Source organism: Mirounga leonina, unplaced genomic scaffold, assembly GCF_011800145.1.
Source record: "Mirounga leonina isolate KUSES-001 unplaced genomic scaffold, KU_Mleo_1.0 Mir_115, whole genome shotgun sequence".
Classification (NCBI taxonomy): domain Eukaryota; kingdom Metazoa; phylum Chordata; class Mammalia; order Carnivora; family Phocidae; genus Mirounga; species Mirounga leonina.
The window spans coordinates 41,032,862-41,051,585 of NW_023270268.1; the positions used below are offsets into that span (position 1 = coordinate 41,032,862).

At 40.7% G+C, this 18,724-nt stretch overlaps 1 protein-coding gene across 2 annotated transcripts in view; it reads right to left on the reverse strand.

The window, feature by feature from the left end:
- PLOD2 (procollagen-lysine,2-oxoglutarate 5-dioxygenase 2) overlaps positions 1-18,515 on the reverse strand; it is a 96,589-nt gene extending 78,074 nt beyond the window's left edge. For both annotated transcript variants that reach the window (XM_034996364.1, XM_034996356.1), the window contains exon 1: positions 18,226-18,515. In XM_034996364.1, coding sequence (XP_034852255.1) covers positions 18,226-18,334 — 109 coding nt within the window. In that variant the 5' untranslated portion in view covers positions 18,335-18,515. The remainder of the gene's footprint in view (positions 1-18,225) is intronic.
- Positions 18,516-18,724: the final 209 nt, after the last annotated feature.

Here is an 18,724-nt window from a genome sequence, read left to right on the forward strand (position 1 = left end):
TATTGAGATTTATCATTTTAAACACATGCACTTAAAACCAAAAAGGTAAAATTTCCATGGCAGCATATTAAACCTGTATTAGCATTTATTAATCTAACCCATCCATTTTCAACCTAGTTTTGTTTATTTGTTCATTTTAACATTGAAGTGTATGTACTTCTCATCCGGAGTTGCCAAAAATTATCAAAAATAAACAAAACACATGTAATTAAAAATAAATAAATGCCATGTGTAGTTGGCAAAGAGCTTAGAGCCTAGAGAAGTAAAATGAAGCACTCTATGTCCCAACTCCAAATAATTTTGAGGAAGCCCAACATTCTAATTATAATGCAAGATTGTCCTGTAGATTTGCTCAGCAGAAGTTTCAGCCACAAGCTTATTTTTTGTTTCTGCAATGGGCAAAAAAACTATAAAAGTTTTTAAAAAATTACATGAAAACCAAACTTTCAAATAAAAATCATTAAATCTGTAATTGTGAAGTATAGTTATGGTGATCCAAAAGTTTTCTCTTGTACTTTTGCTTTCATAAATACTTAAGAAGTGGAGTCAAATTAAATCCTTCCTTCCTAAATGAGCCAGATTTTTTTTCCGGTTATCTCTTGACCTTCTCAAATTCCAGAAGCCTTAAATAAGCCCCAGTTGTTTCATCTCAGAAAAGTAACTTTAGTCAGCTAAGTAATTACTGAAGACTAAGAGGGTGCTGTGTGAGATGAAAACACTAGAAAATAAGATGAATGAATAGCTGAAAGTCAAATAAACACTATAAAATTATAATTAGAGATAAGTGGCACTACACTGTCCTCCACATTAAGTTATGATCCACTGGCCTTAAAAAAAAAAAAAAAAAAAAGAGGATAAGGGGGAGATAAAATCCTATTACTTAGCTGCCTCTATTTTATAGTTTAATTTCATTTTCCTCATGATTTTCTTCAGCAGTTGTTCTTAAAACTTGAGAAAGTATTCAAAGATCTTAGAATTTTATAATAGACTTTCATGTGAATAAGTAGAGCATAATGTTTTATGTAATGCTGACCCCATACTTGGATCCCCACTGTCAAAAAGACATAAAATTCTGAAATTGAATTATTTGTCAACCTTCAAGAACAATACTGAAAAAAAGTCATACAAAAATAAATGTTGGGGTCCCTGGGTGGCTCAGTCATTAAGCGTCTGCCTTCGGCTCAGGTCATGATCCCAGAGTCCTGGAATCGAGCCCCACATCAGGCTCCCTGCTTGGCGGGAGGCCTGCTTCTCCCTCTCCCACTCCCCCTGCTTGTGTTCCCTCTCTCGCTGTGTCTCTGTCAAATAAATAAATAAAATCTTTAAAAAAAAAAAATAAATAAATGTTAAAACTATATTTCTCCAACTCCTTTGGAGCTAAACTTCTAGATGAAAATTAAGCCCCATCTTTCAGATTCACGTCTATGAGATGTAGAAGACAGATGGTCTTCTCCCCGTGACTACTGGCTGTTTCTCCTAGGAAGCATGTTTCAACAAGATGTGGAGTTATCCACATTAGTGTTCTAGTCTTCCATTTTGTGTGGGAAGATAGAGGAAAGGGAGAAAATGAAGGAGACAGGGAGAGAGACACACAGATAGACATGTGGCAGAGGAAGTAGTGGAATTCTGCTCCTAGAGTCTAGTCACCAACTTCACGTGAGTAAGGAGTCAGTGGACACAGCTTCCTGATCCCTGAATTATATTTACGGCAGCATATTCATAACTCAATAGACCTACCCCCCAACTATAATCAAGGTAGTAACTTCCCACTTTGGTCAGCTGTTCTGCTGTCTTAGGTATCAAGGCTGAAGGCTCAGCCTAAAGCCTGCCCTTCCAGCCTTTCCCACAATTGTGTAAGCCCATACCTACTACTGTTAAATCCCTTTCTGCTCCAAATATCTAAAGTGGCTTCCCTTTTCTGAATGGAACTCTGACAGACATAGGTGCCTACCCCTCTTGGTAGTTGTGACTGAGGTGAGCCATGGGTCATCAGACCCCTCAGTAGGATCCACAAAGAAACTTCCAGAGGCATGCAGTTCTAAGGCATAGCAATTCACAGACTTGGTACCCACAGTAAGAGATACTGTCTCTGTCCTCTTGCAGGTAAATCCAGCTGAGAAAATGAAGTTAATTCACATGAAAAGACTGAGAATAATATATTAAGTACTTAATTAACAGATTATATATTAGCATGGGGGGGGGGACAAAGAACCAGGAGACACCTTGAATATATCACTTAATGCCTCTAGATACAGTTACTTGGATTAGAGAAGCAGGAGGTAGTAAGGGAAAATATTAAAATCAGTCATCTTTAAGAAAGTTCCCAGTTCTAATAAAATGATTTTTGGAGAATACTGTGATAAGGTGACATCAAAGACAGCTTCATGAATGGGAAAGATGGAGTCTTAAAAAAGACAAGTGGGATTCTGATAGTGGGAAGGAACTGGAAAAACAGATATGACTTAAGAAAGGTAAAAAAGCATGATATCTTCACTGGACAGTGAGGAGTCCAGTATGAATATAGAGTGAAAACTGGGAAATAATAAATATACTTGAAAAGAGGGAAGGCACTGGAAGCTTCTGAACAGGGCAGTGAAATTAGAGATTAGAAAAATCTGGAGCCAGCTAATTCTTTCCTGTGGGGGCTGTGCTGTGCACTGTAGGATGTTTGAGCAGCATCCCTGGCCTCCACCCACAGAATGCCAGTAGCACCCACCACTCATGGCAGTCAAAAATGTCTCCAAACATTACCAAGTATCTCCTGGGCTGGGGGCAAAATCACTCCCGGTTAAGAGCTACTGGACTCCAGAAAGATTAGTGTGGAAAGATAAGAGTAATAATTTAAGAAGCAATTATAACGATCTCATTCTGTGATGTGCGCCCAGATCAGGAGCTGCACACACACATTAGTGCAGAGGCCAGGGGAGAGCTGTGGGGAACACAGCTACAGGAGCACCATCCCAAGGAGAGAACGCCTCAGCATCAGCCAGCTGTTGTTGCCAGGGGAAGGCAAATCCTTTCTTTCTTCCCCACCTCCCCTTCCAAGAGAAGTAAATTCCAGATTTTTAAGTAAAATTTCCTGATTTTAAAAATACAGGACTTAGTTCAAGTTTTCTGGAAAACAATAAACAGGTTGGTTGGGGCGCCTGGGTGGCTCAGTCAGTTGAGCAACTGCCTTCGGCTCAGGTCATGATCCCGGGGTCCCGGGATCGGGTCCCTCATCGGGCTCCCTGCTTGGCGGGGAGTCTGCTTCTCCCTCTGACCCTCCCCCCTCTCATGCTGTTTCTCTCTCGCTCGTTCTCAAATAAATAAAGGGTGCCTGGGTGGCTCAGATGGTTAAGCGTCTGCCTTCAGCTCAGGTCATGATCCCAGGGTCCTGGGATCAAGTCCCGCATCGGGCTCTCTGCTCAGCGGGGAGCCTGCTTCTCCCTCTGCCTCTCTCTCTGTCTCTTATGAATAAATACATAAATCTTTAAAATAAATAAATAAATAAAATCTTTAAATAAAAAAAAATAAAATAAAATAAACAGGTTGGGTTTAACCCTCAAGCGACCCAAGATTTGCAGCCTGGACTAAGGTGATGATAGCTTGGAGGGTGTTTAGGAGGAGAATTTAATGGATCCAGATCAAACAAACCCACTGTAAAAAGACAGTTTTGGGAAAAGGTGGAAAAGTGAACTTGAGTAAGCATTAGATGACATGAAGGAATTACTACTGACTGTGATAATGGTATTATGTTAAAAAAAAAAAGACATCTGTTTGCGATATTTAATTATATGTTATATATAGATACGTTTTCCATTATAGATGAAACAAAAAAAGAGAGAAAGTAATGAGTGGAATTCAACACATCTGAATATCAAGAATCAATCAGAGGAATGAGGAAAAGTGACTTCAAAGATTTGAATTAGAGTAAATAAAGAACATCACCAAAGAGACTGCACCACTAAATTTATTATTTATTTCCTTTGGGTTCCCCTGGCAAAAAACTGTCTTAATTTGTTAAAACTTATTTTCTAGAATTTATTGACAGCCTATACTTTTCTCCCATTACCAATCAGAATACGAGAATTAATTCTATACAATAATTCTAGGTTCCACTTTAGAATAATGTTAATCAGAATTCTGTTTAAATAATAGTAGCACTCACTGGGCCATTTCTGTTCCCAGACCCTGTGCTAAGGTTTTTATTGGCATTATCACATGTAATCCTCAAATCAACCCTAGGCGACAATTATCATTATAAAGAAACTATGATTCAGAGATCTTAAGTAACTTGTTCCAAGGATAATCAGCAAATGAGTGGTAGAGAAGAGATTTAAATTCAAGCTGTCTGATCACAAGACCCTATCCCCTTAACCATTACACTGTCTCCCACAGGGCAACTTTCCCATAATTAGCAGGCAAGCAGTTTATTACCATCTGGCCTTAAAATAAATCACGTATCCCAGTGAGCCAGGCAAGCCCACATATACCTTTAATTCACAATTAATGGTGTCCAACCCCTTTCCTATTTCGTAAACATTCTTTGGCTATATCTAGAAAGCAAACATCCTCTTCTGTACTGCTTAATGTTTGAAGAGTAAAGTAGCATTTCCCTCAAATTCTTAGTACCATATTCAAAATGAAAGTGGGACCAAGACAGCTTTCCCGATCATTCAAAGCACAACAGACTTGTACGTCAGTTTATCAGAAATACCAATAGATGTGAGGCACCCTCTGCCACCATGAACATGGCCACGGTTGGCTTCACAGAGTCACAGTACCTATGTTCCTGAACTTCTGCTGATCCTCAAGGCAACCAAATGAAAAGTGAATCCAGTACTGCACACTGTCTCTAATGCTTGTCCCACTAGGGTTCACGTACGCTGGGCTAGGCTAGGGGCCAGGGCATGGCAAGAACAGCTGAGATATACAACTTATTATGGTTAATATGAAATGCTATACCATCAACTAGCATCATCCAGATAAACAAATCCCTAAGTATAAAAATATGCAAACCATATTGCTGCTTGGTGCATATCCAATTTTACATAAGCAAAATTCCCTTTTGCCAGCATTCGGGGCAGTGCCTTCTAGTTCAGAGTTTTTGTTTGTTTGTTTGTTTGTTTTTTTAATTTTTTTTTTTATTTATTCATTTGAGACACAGAGATACAGAGAGAGAGAGAGAGAGAAAGCATGAGCAGGGAGAGAGGCAGAGGGAGAGGAAGAAGCAGGCTCCTCGCTGAGCCAGGAGCCCTATGTGGGGCTCGATCCCAGGACCCTGGGATCATGACCTGAGCTGAAGGCAGACGCTTAACCATCTGAGCCACCCAGGCGCCCCGAGTTCAGAGTTTTTTTAATTACTGGTCTGAACACATTCAAATCACTTATTTTATAATTTTCTAACATGCTTACAAGCAATTTCACCTCCCTTTCTCCACTTACCTTCTACTCCACCACCTCTTCACACTGAATAGGATTCACTCTTAGAAGGATTTTCTACAACTCAAATACGCTTGAAACTAATTCAAGTGTGGGCTATTCTGACACTTGAGAAAAATTCATATCTTGCATCTACAAAAAATTTAAATCCAGTTACAGAAAAGAAGATGTAGCTATCAATTGTAGTCATTTCTTAAGTTTGCATGTTTAAAGTACTATGCTTAGTTTATCTTTTACCGCAACCTGAAAAATCTTACCTCTCGACTCATCCATATACTGCAGCCCACGATGGCACTGCTGATCCTGGGGCAATAGTGCCCTTCCGTGACTTGCGATGGAGAAGAGGGGCTTGGCTGTTGAGGATTTTATACCATATGAAAAAAAACCTTATGCTTACATTTGTGGGATATAAAAATACCAATCACTTTATATTAAATCATAACATAAAGGTTAGTTTATCAGATTTTAAAAGAGATCTTTCTTTAACCTAACCTACTCTACAGGAAAAACATCTGCTAATGCTTACTTGCTTATTCAAAAAATCACAGTTAATCTCCAAAAACAACATCCAGCCTAAATGGTTCTGTGATTTTTGGTAATCTTACTCTTGAAAAAGCAACAACTGTATATATTTTCAAAATTAAGCCACCCTCTTCCTCCTCCAATTGTTTTATTTGAACTGTTTCCTCCAATTTACATAAAATCCTTCTGCAAACAGTAGGGGGAAAAGCCAAGAAAAGAGAAAAAGCACTGGGCACCACCATCTCCTCCAAAGATTGGGTCTAAGATAGTACCACTCACAAGATATGTTCCATTCTAGAGGTGCAAACTCATGTAGAATAAGTGTTACTGTGACAAAGATCGAGCAGCATATCAAAGAAAATTCCAGATCAAAAGGCATTCCAACTTTCTACTCCATTCTTAAGGCTTAACAGTAATCTCCATGGCTAGAGACACATGCATACAGACAGAGACAGATACTCACACAAATACTTTTCTCCCAAAGACTGATTTTCTTTTTATTTACCATGTTTCTAGTTTACTGAATGCGATCATATTTTAAAGATACTTAGTGAATCTAAAAATTAGGTGATTTGATAACTTTTGGGAACAATTTGGAAGAGGGCCTCCAATTTTTAAACAGCACATTTCATTAAAAAAAAAAAATTTTTTTTTCTAATTTTAAAGTTACCAGCATCATTTTTGTTAACCAATAGGACTTAAATAGTCAAGACTGAAGCAGAAGAATGTAAAGTTATTTTTTAAAACAGCTTACAGTATTCAAATGTACTGAAGAGTATATGATTCCTTTCAGAAGACAGAAAATAGCTTCATACAAACACCAGACTATTTTCTTCTCTCACATTAAAGCACTTGGAATATTTTTAAATGTAAATTTAATTCCAGTTATTCTTAGATTTACTTTCTTACCTCTAAATCAAAACTTAATTAGGAAAAAAAGCAATATCAAGACCTGTCCAAGTCCAACTCCTGAGAGAATAACTAGAATATTAAAATACAAAACAACTTTGTATCTATGCTTCCTTTGGCATAACGAATGTATTAATAGTAAGTTCCCTTCAGGCCTGTTTTCTGATCCCTGCAGCCTTTGTCTCTACTCCACATCCTGACACTTAGAATTCAAGAGACATCAAATGACAGAGCTATAAAGATCATAAATTACAAAGGAAGTCTGGAGAAGCAAGGTAATTGGCTCAAGGTTGGTGAATGGAAAGGTTAGAACTTAGATCAAAGTTTCCTGATGCCCAGATGTCAGTGCTCTTCCCCATAAGCCAGGCTGTTTCACCTTAAAAGCTTCTTTGATTTGTTCAGTTTTATATAAGCATTATTCGTTCTGCAAGAATCTTAGAATTTCAGTGTGAAGCAGGAGCTAAGCCTGGTGTGTTTTTTGTTTGTCTTGTTTCATTTTTCTATTTTTCCTTCGCATAAGGCAACACAGAACACAAGCAAGTCACTGAGTAAATACTTGAATTAAATTTTGAAATATTAATTGTCATATTCAGAGTATTACACAATGGGAATCGTTCTTAGCATACATTTGTATCTAGGAAGTTACAATATGTAAATTACCTCCATAAAAAATGTATTCTGGGAGAACTTAAAGCTTAGTTAATTAAATAAACAGATTTATTAAAGTATGTAGACTCATAAAAGAAAATATAAATTGCTACTCAAAACGAAGAATTAAAGCAATACCAACAGAGTTATAGGTAAAAAATGCATAAAAACTTTCACTCACAGAAGAAAATAGATTGCCTAATTGCTAGGGTTATGCTGATATGTTCCATGAAACTTTAGAGATATCAGGTCCCCCTCTGTCTACGGAAAACACAGTCATGTTTCTCCTCTACCTACTCACACACAATACTTCTGATACCAGATGTGTAGATTTTTTCTCACACTGGCCAAGTTTCCAAGACCTCCTCCAGTTTGATAATTTACTACAGCAGCCCATAGAACCCAGAAAAACAGATTACTATTGCAGGTTTACTACAAAGGATATTTTAGAAGATGCAAATGAACAGCCATATGAAGAGATAAATAGGATGAGATCTGAAAGGATCCCAAGTGTCCCCATCGATTTGGGGTACACCACCCTCCTCGCACATATATGCAATCACCAACCCAGAAGCTCTCCAAACCCCATACTTTAGGTCTTTTTTGTAGGCATAATTGATTATTAACTTATTTTCTAACCCCTCTCCCTCTTCAGAAAATGAGGTTTAGGGCTGAAAACTTCAAGTTTTTTTTTTTTTTTTAAGATTTATTTATTTTAGAGAGAGCACAGGGGAAGGGTCAGAGGGAGAAGGAGAGAGAGAATCTCAAGCAGACCTCACCAAGAACAGAACCCCATGTGGGGCTCGATCTCATGACTCCAGATCACAATCTGAGCCGAAATCAAGAGTCTTAACTGACTGAGCCACCCAGGCACCCCTGAAAGCTTCAAGCGTCTTAAGCATAGCTTGATCTTTCTTGTGATCAGCCCCCATTCGAGAGCCCATCAAGAGTCACCTCATTAGAATAAAAGATGCTCTTTTCACCCAGGGAATTCTAAGGGATTTAGTAGTTCTATGACAGGTACTCCTAACACTCAAAAATTACAAGGGTTTTAGAAGCTTTGTGTCAGGAACCAGGGTCAAGGACCAAATATTAGCAGGAACCAGGGGCAGAGACCAAAATATATATTTATTATTTCACAACCTAACAACACTTATGGACTTACAAAGTCCATGATTTCATGGACTCCAACCCTGGAGAAGAAAGAGGTGTCTGTGTAAAAGAACGTGGTAAGAAGAAGTAGAAATGGGATTGAAGAATGGAGAAAGAAAAGCTGAGCCAGGACACAGAACCTAGGAACCCCCCAAAATATGCCAGGTATGCAGGTCTCTAACTAAAGTCAGAATACAGTAAGGACTCTGAGTCTCTACTTTGTAAGTCTGTTCATTTCTTTGCTTTGGTGGTTTTCCAGTTTGGAGTTTTGTTTTGTTTTGCCCTTGGTTACCTAGTAAAGTCACTGTTTAAAAAATTCCAACCCTGTTTAAACTAAACTAAGAAGTAAAGGAGAATTGTCCTTCTCTAGATGCGGCTGACAAGAATTTCAGAGGGTCTAGACAAGCAGAGCACTCTGGTCACAGTGGTGGTGGCAGCTGGAGGCCAGGAAAGACTTTGCACGGCTAGAGCTGGAGAGGGAATACCTCTGAAGACAAGGGGCCTCAGAGCTGGCTTGGGCATGACTGGAAAATCCCATCAAAGGACCCGTTAGCTCACTGCATAACAGCTCTGTGAGACTTCCCTGGATGATTGAATTAGGAAGGTCATTTTAGTCTGCCTGCAAAATGTTTGCCAGTTTCTTTTTTATTTTTTTAAGAAATGATTTAAATTCAATATTTGCTGATTTTTTTTTTTTTTTGAGACGTTGAAATAGCTGCTGGTGTTTATCATCCTGACAGAACCAGGAAGGAAAGGATTAAATGTTTAAAGAACCGGTCAGAGAATGTATTTAAAATGTCTAAAAGTAACTGGCTTCCTTCTTAGCGCTGTGTGCAGTACCTATAAGTAATTAGCACCCTAAGGCACCCTGAGAGTTTTGGCTTCAAACCAGTCACCAGTCAATGACAGAGCCTTGCTAATGGGACAGTGGCCCTGTGTCGAGACTCTGTGGCCACTGGAATTAAGGGGTAGAGCTGGAGTTTCTCCTGAACAATGCCCAGAATCAGGAATCCAAAACTGCCGGGATTGCACGTACATCTTCCACTTGCTGCTGTGGGGACCGGAGGGTGAAGCTGGGTGGCCTGACGCATATTCAACTTAGTGTACTTGTGTCTGGGACTGACAGCAGATGGTGGTGAAAGAGATAAAAATTGCATGTGCTTGGAAGTTCCTTCATGCCTAAGAACCTTTACTTTGTGATGTCCACAGCATAGAGAAGCAGAACCACATTAGCATTTAAATCAGAGGAAAACCCTCTCTCTTTCTCTTTGGAAGGAACTTTAAAACAGACTAACCGTAACTATAAAATAAATAGGAGAATTCCTTCTACATGTTTGAGAATGTAATCCTAAAGAAAATGAATAGATGACCAGTAAATGTGATACACACTGGGATGTCTTGTGCACCCAAAATAATGAAAGCAATTATTAAAATCAACATATCAATGTAACAAGTGATATTTAGAAACTGACGCATTTTAGAAACTTAAACATATTTGTTAGAAACACTTTTCCTGACCATTGCTCTCATTTAGCCCCTCACTTTAACTGTATGTTCACCAAAACTCTTATTAGTGTTAAAAGTTTTATATAGTATATTTGTATACTTATTATAGAGTATATGTAGAGAATATATTTTTGTATTTTCTTTGAATTGTATTAAAATTAAAATGTGGTAGGCTTTTTTCCCTTCATAGTGAAGACTTTGATTATAAACACAGTAATTCTCCAGAAATATGAGCCTTCAGCCTAAAGGGAGAAGATACTCAGATGTAGTAGACCCTGACATTTCATCTTAATAATGACTAGAGTGCTCCCATCACTCAGAAATATGCATAGAAACTGGTTGATACTCTCTCGTAAGAAGAATAAAATTCAAAAGAACGGTAAAAGAAAGTATTTCAGTGTTGATCTTAAATGAAAGCAAAGACTGTCTACTACTCACTGTTTAAAGCTCTTCCCTTGTTAGACAAAATTTAATTCTAAACTTATACAAACTAAACTTTAAACCAAATTTCTTGTAGAAGAGAAATAGTAAACAAAGTATATTTCTTTTTTTTTTTTTAAGATTTTATTTATTTATTTCAGAGAGAGAGAATGAGAGACAGAGAGCAGGAGAGGGAGGAGGGTCAGAGGGAGAAGCAGACTCCCCGCCGAGCAGGGAGCCTGATGCGGGACTCGATCCCGGGACTCCGGGACCATGACCTGAGCCGAAGGCAGTCGCCCAACCAACTGAGCCACCCAGGCGCCCCCAAAGTATATTTCTTTACCAACAAATTAAGCTTTTTCTCACTTAATCACATCTCCTTTAAGATATAAATTTAAGTGGGTGGCTCAGTCAGTTAAGCATCTGCCTTTGGCTCAGGTCATGATCCCAGGGTCCTGGGATACAGCCCACATCAGGCTCCCTGCTCAGCAGGGGAGCCTGCTCCTCCCTCTCCCTCACCTTCTCCCTCTCCCTCTGCCCCCGCTACTGTGCTCTCTCACTCACTCTGTCTCTCAAATAAATAAATATTTTTTTAAAAAGATATAAATTTAAGAAGGGAAAAGATATATACATGTTTCAATAGGAATAAAAAGTGACTGCCAAAACTGCTACAGTATCCTACTAATACAATTTAAGATCTGAAAAATACTTGAGTCAATTCAGCAACTAAGTATATAAATGCACTACCCTGAATTAGTTTTTTTTTAATAAAGAGATTTATATTTAAAAATTAAGTAAAATTATTAACAGAAGTCAATTTCCCACTTTTAACATACAAAAGAAAATATGTAATAGAAATCTTTCCTCTGTGTATAAAAATAACATACCTCCACTCTTTGAATTTTGTTTTAAAATAAAGTTATCCTGGGCACCTGGGTGGCTCAGTTGGTTAAGCGACTGCCTTCAGCTCAGGTCATGATCCTGAAGTCCTGGGATCGAGTCCCACATCGGGCTCCCCCCTCAGCAGGGAGTCTGCTTCTCCCTCTGACCCTTCCCCCTCTTGAGCTCTCTCCCTCAAATAAATAAATAAAATCTTAAAAAAAGAAAAGTTATCCTGAGTGGGAGATGTTGAAAGTTATTTTTTAATTATAAACAACAGTTTTTGAAGAAGCATTATTTTTAAGATTTTATTTATTTATTTGAGAGAGAGATCGAGAAAGCACAAGCAGGGAGAGCAGCAGAGGGAGAGGGAAAAGGAGAAGCAGGCTCCCCACTGAGCAGGGAGCCCCATGTGGGGCTTGATCCCAGGACCCTGGGATCATGACCTGAGCCGAAGGCAGAAGCTTAACCGACTGAGCCACCCAGGCGCCCCTTGAAGGGGCATTCTTATGACACAGTTGATAGGATGGTAATAAATTCTGTACTGCTACACCATCCTAACAGCATTTCCAAACACAGGTTGCAACACATAAGCTTTAAGGTAGTAAGAAGTATGTTGATAACAAATCATAACAGACTGTCTATAATTCTACTACTCAGGGTAACTGTTTCTTGGCTAACTATAATCTCAATAGCTCTAAAAATTAGTTGTGTTATTTAAGTTTAATTTAGTGAGGCAAGCACACCACTGCAAATGCAAACTAGTAAAATGTAAAAGAAAAATATGTCACTTTAAAAGCCACCAATTTCTCAGTTTAGCCTAATTCGTACCAATTGTTGAAGAAAAATAAAAGTACTCACTGATAAATGTGCTAATTATTTCCTCCCAGGAACAGAGCCACAAATTTATAACCAAGTTTCTAGACCAAATTCTAGAACACCCACAAGCTATGAAGAAGAAACATGCATCTCCTTTCCAATCAGCCATCAGTGTTTTATTCCTTTCTGATTATGAGTATACTCTTTACACCACAGCACATGTCTAGTTAGCATCAAGTGCCATGTTTAAAAAGATGTAACAGAGAAGCTGTATCTTTGAATTAAAAACACCATAGGAATCACTGGAAAGTCTAAAATGAAAAACAGACCGTTCAAATGCCCGGAATCAGCTGCTACTGTCCAGAATCCTGCTCCTTCCAAGACAGCAGCAGCTCAGCGTGAGCCACAGCTTAAATGGGAATGTCATCTCCTAAGGCAAGGATCCACAAAGTTCTTCTGTACAGGGCCAGGTAGTAAGTAATCTATACTTTGCAAGCCATAGTCTTTATGGCAATTATAAGACCCTGCCTTGGAACACCAAAGTAGCCACAAACAACATGTAAATAAATAAATGTGGCTGACGGCCAACAAAACTTTATGGACCCTGACTACTGAATTTCATAGAACTTTCACATGTCATGATACACTATTTTTCATTTGATATTTTTCAACCATTTAAAAATGTAAAAACTATTGTTAACTCACCAGCCATACAAAAACAGATAGTTGTGGCCTGCCAGATTTGGCCCATGGGCCACCGTTTGCCACCCTGGGCTAGGGCCCAGTTTTCCTTCAACCTGTGCCAATCCCTTTCCCCTCCATTTACACAAACCTACAAATACGTGTTTTCCTTTTAGCAAAGCATTCCTTGTACTTCTTTAGGGCTCTGATGTCTAGTCTTTATTTATTTCCCAGAGGTCCCAAAAGTCCAACAGAACAATAAGGAGGTCAGGAAAGATGTGGAGCCTAGTCTGGAGAAAGGACACAAGCCCTACCTGTGTTGCTTTCCAGCTACATGATCTTCTGCAAGTTACATAACCATTCCAAGGTCTCCAGGTCACCATCCATAAAGTTTAAAAGAGAAATAAAAATCATGGTATCCAATCACCTGAGAGTATTTCTGAAGGTGTGACTTTATATTGAGTAAGGTAAGTAGAGCAGAAAAATAGAACCTGTGGAAAAGAGTTGCCAAACCACAGTTCAGAAACAAGGCCTTGCCAGAATTTCATTGATAAATTGCTAGATCATGGTAGTGTATGGGTCCCCGGGTGGAGAAAGGAAGTTCAGCAAATTTAGTTAAAATCCTGGGAAAACGAGCATCCAGCAATCTCACTGACTGATGCCACTTTTCAAAATTCTACATGTGGGCCACTCAACAAATATGAAAGAATATGAGAATCTCTGTGTTAGAACACAGAAGAAACTGTGAGGAGCACAAAAATGAATAACTTAGTCCCTCATTTCAAAGAATCTACAATTTATTAAACATAAAAATCCATCACACAAAGCAGGTATGATCTATATACCAACTGCATTAAAATGTTAGAAAATGAGCCAAACGAAAGATAGTAAGGGGCGGTGGGGGGAGGGGGGCAGTGCCCGGGTGGCTCAGTGGGTTGAACATCTTCGGACTCTTGGTTTCGGCTCAGGTGGGGATCTCAGGGTCCTAAGAGTGAACCCCTTTGTCAGCGGGCTCAACGCTCAGCAGGGAGTCTGCTGAGATTCTTTCTCTCCCTCTCCCTTCCCCTCTGCCGCTCCCGTCCTCAAAGAAATAAATCTTTAAAAAAAAAAAAAAAAAAAAAGTAAGGGGAAGAATTTCCTAGGAGCTAGATTTAATAATGAATAGAATTTCAAGAACAGACAGACACAGAAATTTGAGAGTACTGTACATGTATGTATCTAGAACTGTAGGGTATGTGGATTATCAATTCCACTAGACTGTTCTCCAAAAATGATGTGCTTCTATCAACAGTTTGTGGATTCCCATCCTTAGAACAGTTGTTATGAACAGAGTTCATTTTTAAAATGCTTTAGTCAACATGATGGGTAGAAAAGGGTATCTCAATTTAATTTTCATTTCCTATCCTCACATTCTCCATAAGTGTTTCATAGGTCCCTTTTTATATTATGAAATAAAAGGCATAGTCTGCTTAAGCATGATGAGCCGTTCGTGCAGCTGGAGCCCAGGACACAGAAAGTACACAGAGGATAAGCCTCGCTCTCTCCCTTCCAGAGGTTTCTCCAGGACCTTGGTCTTTCCCTCTCCACCCCAAAAATTGCCAGTTTGCATCAGCAGATGGGACAAACCTTTCCTTTCCTCCCTGAATGCACCAGAGTAAATTAAAGAGTTCATAAATGAACATGGTTGAAAAATACAGATCTTGACAGAAACATCTGAAACCATTTCCTCCATTTTTGCCCAAAACTTGGTTTCTGCCCAATTTAGATCATGGAATAGTCAAGGTACCTTAGAAAACACACAGAAATTTTTATCCAAGCCTGGAGACCTGGTTTGTAAATACGAGGCATAAATACATCCACTCTTCTCCCCCTCTCATCCAGAAGGCAGAAAAGTATATGAAAGATAAATCAGGGTTTTTTTTTTTTTTTTAAAGATTTTATTTATTTATTTGACAGAGAGAGACACAGCGAGAGAGGGAACACAAGCAGGGGGAGTGGGAGAGGGAGAAGCAGGCTTCCCGCAGAGCAGGGAGCCCGATGTGGGACTCGATCCCAGGACCCTGGGATCATGACCTGAGCTGAAGGCAGTCGCTTAACCAACTGAGCCACCCAGGCGCCCAGGGTTTTTTTTTTTTTTTTTTTTAAGATTTTATTTACTTATTTGACAGAGACACAGCGAGAGCAGGAACCCAAGCAGGGGGAGTGGGAGAGGGAGAAGCAGGCTCCCCGCAGAGCAGGGAGCCCGACGCAGAACTCGATCCCAGGACCCCGGGATCATGACCTGAGCCGAAGGCAGACGCTTAACGACTGAGCCACCCAGGCACCTAAATCAGGGTTTTAATCTGATTTGTGGACACTCATTAGGAGGGTTTTGCCTCAAAAGCTCCCACAGGGATAAAATTTTAAGGGAAAATTCCAATAAATAATACTAGGAGAAAATAATTGTTTTTAACCAAAATCTTATTTAGATTCTTTCCATGCTAAAAAACAAAATGGCAACCAAATAGGAATGAACACAGTACACAGTAAAACCCTCAGTAGGTATTACTAAAAGTGGTATTCTCAACTGTAGTCAACACACAGTATCAAAGAAAGCTAGGAAAAAACATATTCCAAAACTTGATTAATGTGATTCAAATAGCACATTCCCTACTACAGTGGAAAAATGGAAAATCACTATAAACATTTGCTTTCAAAAAGGAGTTGCTAGTATCATTCCAGTAACACTATAATGCCACATTGCCTCAGATCCACATCGATTTTTCTAATCCAGGGGTTTTCAACCCTGGGCAATTCTACCCTTCAGGAAACATTTGGACATTTTTCATTTTTTTTCTTTTTAAGATTTTATTTATTTATTTGACAGACAGAGACACAGCGAGAGAGGGAACACAAGCAGGGGGAGTGGGAGAGGGAGAAGCAGGCTTCCTGCAGAGCAGGGAGCCCGAAGGCAGACGCTCAACAACAGCCACCCAGGCGCCCCTGGACATTTTTCCTTTTGAGACATTTTTCATTCTCACACGTGGAGGAGGGTGCTACTGGTATCTAGTGGGTAGGGGCCAAAGATGTTGCTAAACATAGCACAATGCATGGGACAGCCCCCCTCCAATAAATAATTATCGGCTCAAAATGTCAATTGGGCCAAGAAAGCCTGGTCTAATCTATTTCTTCACGGCTAACTGGGACATGGTGACAAACACAGGTGGATAGAAATGATAAGTACTTTTCTTAAAGACCTCCTATTAAGTGAAACAAGTTAGAGTTCTAAAGTTCACTTGATAGATGGATAAATAAAATTTCCAATTTAGCAATTTTCGGGTTGCAATATTTTAGGGAGAAAATGGGACATAGTACATGACTGGCCATGTTACTGAGCAGTGTATCATCTATATTTATCAGCTCATCACATTCACCTACACAGAAGTTCATAATCAAACTGGCTACTGCTGCCTCCATGTACTACAAATTAATATTTTCCTGCATTTAGGCGCTAACTGAATTCTCCATGCCTACCCACCAAGATTGACCAGACCTCAGATTTCGGCAGTGGGTTTTATGTGCTCAGTTTCTGAAGAAAACATTCATATCTAAAATTCCCTTTCCCTTATGTTACAATCCATTAAAACTTTACTGTCCAGCTCTATGAAACTTAAAAGCCAGAGTGGGAAAGCAAGATGATTTTGACTGAAAACCTAAAGGAAGCTACAAAGAGATGCCTTCTATAAAAAAAGGGGGGGGGGGTTGGTAATGCACTGAAATAAAATATACAGAGGCTGAAGAGGTCCCTCTAAAAGTAGCAAAGCCCTTCGAGGTTATTTTATTTCCCAGTAAGGTTTCCTTGGGTGTTTCAACAAAGAAAGTCATTTTTCTGGGGGCTGTTTTTTTTAATGTCTCCATTTCCAAGTTTGCTGAAGGCACTTACTCGTCTATTTTCTAGGTGTTACACTAAAAGAAAATTTTAAAGTTATGAAAAAGCTCAGTTCAAATTTAAAGAAACCACACAGTGTTCAGAAATCCATTGTGAAATCAACACATTTATCTAGAAGAAAGAAAAGCATCATGTAACTGACAAAAATCCATCTACACGCTGAAGTTTTTCAAGCTAACAAAGCAAGTACTGTTTGGCAGGAATGTAGAAAGATGGGTAATTTAGCCCACTGAAGCCTTCTTAAACACTTAAAGATGAAGACAAAACTACTGCTTAGATGGACTAACTGGGTTCTACACCAAATGTCATCTTCTGACTGTAAACCTGAAATAGAAATGTGTCCTTGTGCTTAAAGTTCAAGCAGAAAAACGCCCTATTTACTTACCAAAAAAAAAAAAAAAAAAAAGGACAAAATGATCCTAATTTAAAAAAAGAAACAGTACAGCACGAGGACATTTAAGTGTGAGATCTAATTTCAGAGTGTTGAGCATAGAGTAAGAGCACAAAAGCGGAAAACTCCAAGGGTATCTCCTGTGCTGTAAATGGCACCGAAGTACGTTTAGGCAAACATGTGGTGAAACTCTTTAATCTTGGTAAACGTAAAAAGTTTTGTTTTACATGAACTTGACTGGACTCTTTGCTGCAGTTCCAGCTTCTGAAAACAAGAAATGGCACCAGGCTTAGGAAAAGGGTGGCTAAGGGGAGATGCGTGTCCACAGCTTCCCCTCCAAATCCCTAAGGAGGAAAGCCGCCTCCTGGAGGTATTGGGTAGCCAGGCAGCCTTACTGAAAACAACCAAGGTTTTGAGCGTTGTTTTTGGCAAAAGGTAGGTGTTACCGGCTGCTTCCTGGGGCGCTGGAAGGAATGTGTCACCATCAATCAGAAAGTACACTGCGCCCCGTGTTTGGGTCACAGAGGGACTACTGCCTCTTCCAACACGAATAAATCATGCCAATTCCAGGAAAGGAGGAGAAAGGAGAGTTGCCCGAAAGGTGTTGGCGCCCAGTGACCTGCAAGACGAAAAGGAAACCCCAGCTTGTGCTGAGGAAAACTTCGTGCGCTCCCAGGTTGCGGCGAACTCCCAGAACCCAGGAGGGCGGGGGCTCCCACACTTCCCGGGGACCAGCGCCGCCCGAGCGCAGTTCTGGGGAAGACCGCCGCGGTCCCGAGTCACTCACCTCGGTGGTCCTGGCGAAGGACAGGCTCCCACGAACTCAGCTCTGCAGTCCTGGGGAGGGACGGGCGCCCCTCCTACTCACCTGGCAAGCCCCGGTGGATGAATGAACTGCCCACCCGGCCGAGCCTCCCGGACACGGGCAAATCGCGGGAGCGCTCACCTGTGGGGATACTGGAAGGCTTCCCCGAGTCCGCACCCAGGCAGGGATTCCAGAGCTGGAAGACAAACGCCAGCAGCAGCAGCTGCGGCTTCAGGGCGCAGCACCCCATCTCCGGCCTCCCGAGAGCCCGCTCCAGCTCCGGCACCGCACTGCCAGCAGCGGTGCTCTTCTCGCGAGAGCGCGCGGAGCCCGGTCCGCCCGGGGCCGACGACTGCGGGCGGGAGCCGGCGGGCCAAGTGCGCGCGGCGGCGCGGCTGCGGGCGGCTGGCGCGGCGGGAGGGCGGGCGGCCGAAAGGAGGCCGTCGCGGAGTCGCGGAGGAGCTAGCGCCCCCCGGCGCTGCGGGCAAGTTATAGGCTCCCCGAGGGGGAGGCGACAGGGCGGGCCGCACCCCGGCTATTGGCCGCCAGCTGACCCGCCGCGCCGGTGCGGTCGCCTCCGCTCGCCTCTGCCGGCCCCAAGTCTGGGATTGTTTGCTCAACTCCGACCTATTTAAGGAGC